This window comes from Bombus fervidus, chromosome 17, assembly GCF_041682495.2.
Source record: "Bombus fervidus isolate BK054 chromosome 17, iyBomFerv1, whole genome shotgun sequence".
Lineage (NCBI taxonomy): Eukaryota > Metazoa > Arthropoda > Insecta > Hymenoptera > Apidae > Bombus > Bombus fervidus.
In genome coordinates, this window is record NC_091533.1 from 7633037 (window position 1) to 7641039 (window position 8003).

The 8003-nt window shown below is 38.9% G+C and overlaps 1 protein-coding gene across 1 annotated transcript; it reads right to left on the reverse strand.

Annotated features, from left to right (window-relative positions):
- Positions 1-1196: 1196 nt before the first annotated feature.
- Positions 1197-2721, reverse strand: LOC139996271 (uncharacterized). The gene is made up of 2 exons (XM_072020525.1): positions 2589-2721; positions 1197-2168 (listed from the first exon to the last, which is right to left on the reverse strand). The coding sequence occupies exons 1-2, from the start codon at positions 2719-2721 to the stop codon at positions 1477-1479; spliced, it is 825 nt and encodes a 274-aa protein (XP_071876626.1). The 3' UTR covers positions 1197-1476.
- Positions 2722-8003: the final 5282 nt, after the last annotated feature.

Consider the following 8003-nt stretch of genomic DNA (forward strand, 5'->3'; position numbering starts at 1 on the left):
CCAAGTTCCATCGGGTGCCCGCTTACCTGCGGGGTGTGGTCCGGGCCTTCCTCCGGGACCGTAGTATCGTCTACACCGGCGTGGCGGAAGGATGATGAGAAGGGCAGTGTGCCGTGGCGTACCGCAAGGTTCGGTACTGGGCCCGTTGCTGTGGGACACCGCGTACGACACGGTACTTCGGGCACCGATGCCCCCAGACTCGGCGCTGACGTGCTACGCCGACGGTACGTAGGCGCTGGTATGGGGATCGACATGGGGCAGGACCGTTCTTCTAGCGGAACTGGCGGTAGCCTGCGCGGTCGCCACGATCAAAGTGTTGGGGCTGAAGGTATCCCCCGAAAAGTCCGAGGCAATGTGGTTTTGCCGGAAGGCCGATTACGGGTCGCCTCCGGCGAACTATCGCCTGGGGTTGGTGGGGGCAGAGATCGGGACAGGACCAGTATGAGATATTTGGGCCTGACTCTCGATAGCCACTGGACAGTCGACGCTCACTTCGAGCGTCTAATAATAATAAGCACACGCTGAAACATTGCCCGGCGTGGGCAGCGCCGCGACACTCTCTCACCGGGGAAATAGGATGCGACCTCTCGCCGCCAGCAATTTTTGAAGCATTGCTAACGAGCGAGAGGGGCAGGAAGGCCGTAGCCTCCTTCTGCGAGCTAGTTATGCTGCGGAAGGAGGCAGCGGAGCGGGTAAGGGAGCGGGTCAACTATATTTTTAAGGAAAGTTATTGAATTACTCCATCCCTCTGTTAGGTAAAAACGTCCATCTCGTGACCTTGGCTACGTTTAGCGACCCGTTGTGTCACTTCGAGCCCAAGCCTATTGTCATAATTCTCGGGCACACATGATCGAATTAAATCATAAATAACTACTTCTAAGTCTTATTATTCAAATGCCGTTATAATGAAAGGTTTAGACTAAAGTATTGAAAGTCTTCCCAAAAATTCCAAACGAAAGGCCCCGATGTCCTTTCATCTCCGTCGTATATATACACAAAATTCTTTATATCGGTACAAACGAAACGGTACCTTTCGTAATAAAAGTCGTATTACTTTAAGTTGATTCCTGTTGAAGTTCCAAAAGAAGTAATAATTTCAAAACGACTGAAATCAAATTAAATAATTCGTTTATTCACAGTAAACTCCTAAACAGGAGACTCCTAAATAACAACAAATAACTCTAAGTATTCAACAAATTAGGACTATTTTATATTAGATAATATCGGATACTTACTTATACAAAGATTAATTGAAAAGAGAGATACTTATTTTACAAGATTATCCTCTATGTAAATACATGTGCTTATTTTTGTTGCCATTGTATGTCTCCATAAAATTAAACCTATAAATTCTTAGTGGATCTTTTGCTCAATAGTACCAGTAGCTTAAATCTAAAACTGTATTCTTGCCAACTGGCCACGCATACGTGTCCCTTAAATGCGGATTCCCGACATTTGACCATGGATTCTCGCGATTTAAGCAAAATTCACGTCATTTCTCAAAGATTTCTTGTCATTTCTCAAAGATTTCTTGTCATTTATCAAAGATTTCTCGTTATTCCTCAATAAATTCTCGTCATTTATACATAAATGCACGCGATATGTCCATGAATTCGCGACATTTGGACACAAATTCTCGACATTCGACCACTGATATTGGAAATTCCACTGCGGATACTTGCCATCCGGCTGTGAATACTTGCCATACGGCTGCTGATAGTTGCCACTCAACAATGGATACTTGTCGATCAACAATGGATATTTGTCACTCAACAACGGATATTTGTCACTCAACAATGGATATTTGTCACTCAAAAATGGATATTTGTCACTCCACAATGGATACTTGCCATTCAACCATTGATACCAGCCATTCGATCGTTGACACTTGACATTCGGTCGTTGATACGCGCCATTCAAACAAGAATTCTTGCCGCTCATGAGCGAATTCGCGACAGTTGACCACGTTTTTGAGCTTTTTATCCACGAATTTACTCCCCTCCACCAGACATTCACGCCAGTTGTCCACGTATTTATGCCACATATCCTCGAATTTACGTCTCTTGAATTCTGGAGGTGTGATGGAATCCAATGAGAGACCTCCTCTCTGGGTTTGGAGCGCTTTGATTTTCTTTTGTTGTTTGAACGCTTCTTGTTCTGTTTTGAAACTAAATGTGAACAAAGATTTCAGTGATATTATACATTATTTACGAACAGACATTTAAACGATGACGGTTTATTGATGAACAAAGGCTTCAATGAAACTATTATAGGATAACATATTAATGACGTGCATCATCGAATTGAAATAAAACAAAAATGCACGATATGATGAATGTTATGAATGGTTTATTGAAAGCCATTACTTTCTTGTTAGAGAATGATAAACTCGTAGTTTGAACGACTCAATGATTGACCCGAACTACTGATGATTTGTGTCAATATATTGATATAAAGTTTTTCACGATTATGCGTATCTAGATGTAATGTTAATATTTATGCATATATTCTGCATACATGTTTTTTTATTGCACGTATACAAGTAAAAATTCCTGAACATTCGCAGTCTAGTCATATTATTAACTTACCTGTCTCGGGGTTTTCTTTGGGAAAAGGAAAAAGTGCAAGAATACGTTCTCTTAGCTGCGTTCGATCTGTAGGTTCCTCCACGGATCTCGAGGCATCATCCGGATTTGAATAAGGTGGCGATGTGTCAGGCATCTTGTTCGAACGGTACAGCATGATTATTGTTAATATATTAAAATCTGGATTGTACTCGGCAATCAAGCCGAATACTAATCGCGTTATGTTAAAGAAACTCCTTGTCCTCCTTGTCCTTGAAATCGTCGATATTTTCGTATCCAACAACCCTAGCGGAATTAATTACCGCGATCACCCCCCGCAGAATTTCGCCTTCGCAGATTCAATGCCCTCTAATACGTCCTTGTCGAACGTCACCTAAAAAGTTAAAAAGTATCATACAATTATTTATTATGAAAACATTGCGTATTATTGTTAATTCAGAGTTTCGTTAAAATATGAAAATTGTACAATGTGAAATTTCTATCGGATTATTTGTATTTTGATCGTTTTGTCGTCTTGTTAATTATCTTATAGAGATATTAATATTATATTAGGTTGATCTATATTAAACAAAATTTGAAACTCGCCTAGTTTCTTCGATATATAAGTATAAATATAAACCAATTTCCTTTTTATTCAATGTATTTTTGTTCGGCCGTATTCGAGGGTAAACGCGTTCGCGGTATAACCCGTCAACGAAGGTCGTAAGTCGTCTCGTCTCGATAAGATAATCGACGCCACGAATCAACCAATGGCCTATTTCAGTTAAGATAATAGGGATAGTTTCAATGATATTCATACTAAATTAACAATTAAAATATCACTTAATACAGAGATAACAATTGAAGTGTCAACGCTGAGTTAACAATTAAAATATCACTATTAATTTCCAACAACTTCTGATTACTACAAGTGTCCACGAGTGTTCTCATAGAAAAGCGAAAACTAGGTGTATCTTGACCGAAGAATTTTAGCCAAATAACGTTCACGTAAATGATGTCGAACTAGTAATAAATGTCATCCCTCATCATCGGTCACTCTCAGAGTAGATAGGCGTTGGAATACCGTACGGGGAAAAGACGATTTATTACGTGCTTTACAGTAGTGTAAACTTTAGGTATGTATTGTATAAATTAAGGATCTCTGCAATAAGCAAAATCTCTAATTCTAATGGTTTATGAGCAATAACTCCTTGGAAATAATGTGCGTCCGAGCAAATACGATTGAACAGTTGCTGATTATCTCGGCCGAAGGATGGATTAGATTATATGGTGCGTTAAAGGGACCAAAAAGGGACGTTAAAGTGCGTTTCATTGTAGTATTTCCAGGTATACTCCAAGGCTTGCTTTAAATATGTATACTATATTTTAAATATGTATAGATATATTATGTATATATATACATATACACACAAAATTCTTTACATTGTTAAAAACGAAACGGTACCTTTCGTAATAAAGATCGTATTATTTTAAGTTGATTCTTGTTGAAGCTTCAAAAAAATAATGCGATCAATCAAAACGATTAAAATGAAATTAAATAATTCGATCATTCACAGTAAATAAATTCCTAATTAGCAACAAACAACTCTAAGTATCCAACAATTAAGTACTATTTTATACTAAAATATGTCGGATATATATTTGCAAAAGGATTTATTGCAAAAAAGAAATATTTATTTTACACGACTGTCCTGCATGTAAATACATATGCTTATGTTTAGTTCCCACTGAATGTTTTCATAGATTCAACACTTTGAATGGCCTTGCGAATCTCCTTCTTAATTGTACCTCTAGCCCATATCTATACGTATATTCGCGCCATTAATCAATGGATTTTCGATGCATGCTTAATCAAATGAGCTACTTCCTTGCAGGGTCCGTAGCGCTTTGGTGTGAGTTTCATTGCGATTCACTACTTCCTTTCCCCCTCTTATTGTAGAGCTAAATGTGAGCAAGGATTTCAGCGATTCTAAATTATTTACGGGCAGACATTTAAACCATGACGGTTTATTAATGAACAATGACGCCAATGAAATTATTATAGGATAACATATTAATTACGTGCATCATCGAATTGAAATAAAATAAAATGTGCGATATGAATTTTATGAATGGTTTATTAAAAGCCATTACTTTCTTGTTAGAGAATGATAAACTCGTAGTTTGAACGACTCCCTCTCGCCGCCGGCGATTTTTGAGGCACTGCTGACGAGCGAGAAGGGCAGAAAGGCCATAGCCTCCTTCTGCGAGCTAGTTATGTCGCGAACAGTTTCAGCGGAGCGGCTGAGGGAGCGGGATTCCTATCCCGAGAGAATCGGCTGACGAGGACGCAGCGGTGCCCGTGTAGCGCCTACACGGAGCGCGCGAGGGCCATCGCGACCTCCGATGGAGGAGGACCAATAAGTAGTCCGGTTGGGGATTCGGACGGCCCCCGGGAGGGGACGCGACGTGACATGGCAGCACACCGCGCCATTTGCGAAAAGAAAGTTGCGCGCGGGGGGCCTCGTGTGTCACCTCAGCGGTTCCCGGGCACCCCTTAATCGCAAGAGGGACGGTCATCGTGAAGGTTTTGTTCGGTTGGAGTCCGACACTCCACCCCATTCTTCCCTCTAGAAGCGGCGGGTGTCTGTGCGGATTTCCTCCACGGAAAAAAAAGTTTGAACGACTCAATGATTGACCCAAACTACTGTTGGTTTGTGTCAACATACTGTTAGCAACAAATTTGCTTACATGCTTTTTTTATTGCACGTATAAAAATAAAAATTCCTAAACATTGCATACTAGCTGTAATACTAACTCACCTGTAATTGGGCTGTCTGTGTAACCAGCAAATTGTGATAACACGTATTCCTTGCGACGCGAGTCCTCTAGCTAAAGGGATCGTCATGCCGGAAACCGCCAGAAGCAACTAAACCAGGTAACTAAGCCATCGTGCTTGAAAGATTTATAATGACTCCTCTTTGTTGATGTGAATTTGGTTTGTTCTTCGCTATCAAGCAGACCATTAAGCGCGTTACGTTAAATAAACCACACACGTTAGTTTCGAAAACGCATCTGTACAGGTCAGTAGAACGTGGCTTCTTGTTCTTGAAGTCGTAGATATTTTCGTAGCCAACAACACCAGCAAATTAGTTAGTACGTTCACGCTGTCGAATTTTGTCTTCGCACATTCGATGCTCTCTAATACGTCTTTTTCGAGCCTCACCTAAAAAGTATCATACAGTTATTTATTATGAAAACATTACGTATTATTATTAATTCAGAGTTCCGATAAAGTATGAAAATTTTACAATGTGAAATTTCTATCTTATTACTGTTATTTTGTTCGCTTTTTTTTCGTCTTGTTAATTATTATCTTATAGACTCTTTAACACGATTGTTGCCATGGAGATTACTGATGACCGGAGCACCAAAATTAGTAGAAATACGTAATTTGAATAAATGTCAAGAGTTGGCTACCACTGGCACCACTGGCTGTCGAACATGAGAAAATCCGCGTTTACCTTAATGAATAATAACCCTAATGAACGTTTCGACTTGAAAGATACATGATGGCAATTAAGGATCTTGAGAGTAAAGAAGACAATGTTAAATCTTGTGGCGGGTCTTTATAATTAATGCGGGTCCGAATAAGTATGACCGATGTATGGATTATTTTTTATAGTAGGATCCGGAATATAAAAACATAGAACAATTATTTAGCAACGAGAATAAACAATATGAGATAATTTATAGTCGTAAAAAAGAAGTGAATCGAGCGAAATTGCACTATAGCGGAATCTGAGCCGCCGGTACCCTCAGTGAGATAAATTAATTAACACTTTGACTGCCACGCCGAAATCACATGTTTCCCGCATTACGCCACTGGAGTATTTTTATTATTCAAAACATATAATGGCAACATAATAATAAATTGATGATGTAAGACAACATTCTTCCCCAATGGACCGTTTATCTTATTGGTGGCGCCTTGTTAACTGTCGATAGCGATATATTATAACAAGGCTTCGTTTATTTCAACAAACCATTCGCATTCGTTATTTCGTCGTTAGCAAAACGTCCAGAATATATTGTTGAAACGTGTGGAAGATATTAGTAAACAGTTTTTTTGCTCATTTCAAGCAATTTGCTCATTCTATATATAATATTAAGGTATGTGAACACTTCTAACTTCAATTATATGATTATAAAGCAACATTTACGATTATTTTCTGAGGTGTGTTTATAATAATATTCGTAGATTACCCCTCAAAGATATGGATGCTAATACGGTGCATCATTAGATGCAAGATTTGTTCTCATTCTTTTTTTTATTGACGTGCTAATAAAAATGTTTAATTGTTCAATTGGGCACTTTTTGTTTCAAAGTATCTTCTATTTATCGGTTATATTCAAAATACCTTAACTGCCAATTTTCATACAATTTTTACGATTGTAAGAAGTTCAAGCGCTTCGGTCACCAATGACCTTCGTGGCGTCACAGGAGAAACTGTAGCCGTTCATATATGACCAACGTGGCAGTTAAAGTGTTAACTTTCGTTCATTATAAAATAAATATCCACTTATACGATACAAACGAAGATATGGAAAAATAAATCATTTTCTGTTTTGTAAAATTGATGTACAGGTTTTAAGATAAAACGAAGAAAATTCGTTATCGTGTTACGAGGTAGATGATACCCGTCAGAGGAGAATAAATTGGCCCCGTAGCACGTCGTAACCGGCGTTTATAGTCCACGGTGCTCCAATAATATAAATCCTACCCGTTATCGGGGCAAATTTATTGGAGGATATTATCGAACGTCGATTATCACGATACCATCGTAACCGTACGTACACGAGGTCGGTGATCTGGTTGCGTGGACGCAGTCCACCGCCCCACGTGGCTACGTAATACGATTATTTATTACAAAAGCATTATTTATTGGTCAGCGATCCTTCGAGCCGCCGATATGTTATTGTTTCGCCAATCGAAATTTCACGGTTTTCGCCCTGAAATGTTCCTCCCATCGGATTCGTTATCGAGGAGCTAATCGATGATCCTCTCTTCCAGCTCCCATAGTTGCCTGTTCTCTGATTTTTTAACTTTTGCTCAGTTTTCACTGCAAATGGAGACTCGTTTATACTAGTTCTTGCAATACGGTGAATACAAAAAATTAAATAAATATCAAACAAATATACGTAAACCATTATAGTATGGAATAATATAGCAACACATTTGAAATAGCCACACCTATATAGATAAGTACACTTTCGCTCGAGGGTCTTAGAAAATTTATTGTACTTGTTTAGATTTGTATCTAATAGATTAACCTATTTCAATTCCGCTAAAATCTATCGTAAAACGTATCAATTGTTAAAAGACTGCGTACTTTGGAAACTACCCGATAGAAGAAGTCACGGAACCATTACAAAATC

Coding starts and splice junctions, on each gene's coding strand:
- LOC139996271 (XM_072020525.1), bottom strand. CDS start 2,721: ATGCCTGACACATCGCCACCTTATTCAAATCCGGATGATGCCTCGAGA. Junction 2,169..2,588: donor CAAAGAAAACCCCGAGACAG/GTAAGTTAATAA, acceptor GTTCACATTTAG/TTTCAAAACAGAACAAGAAG.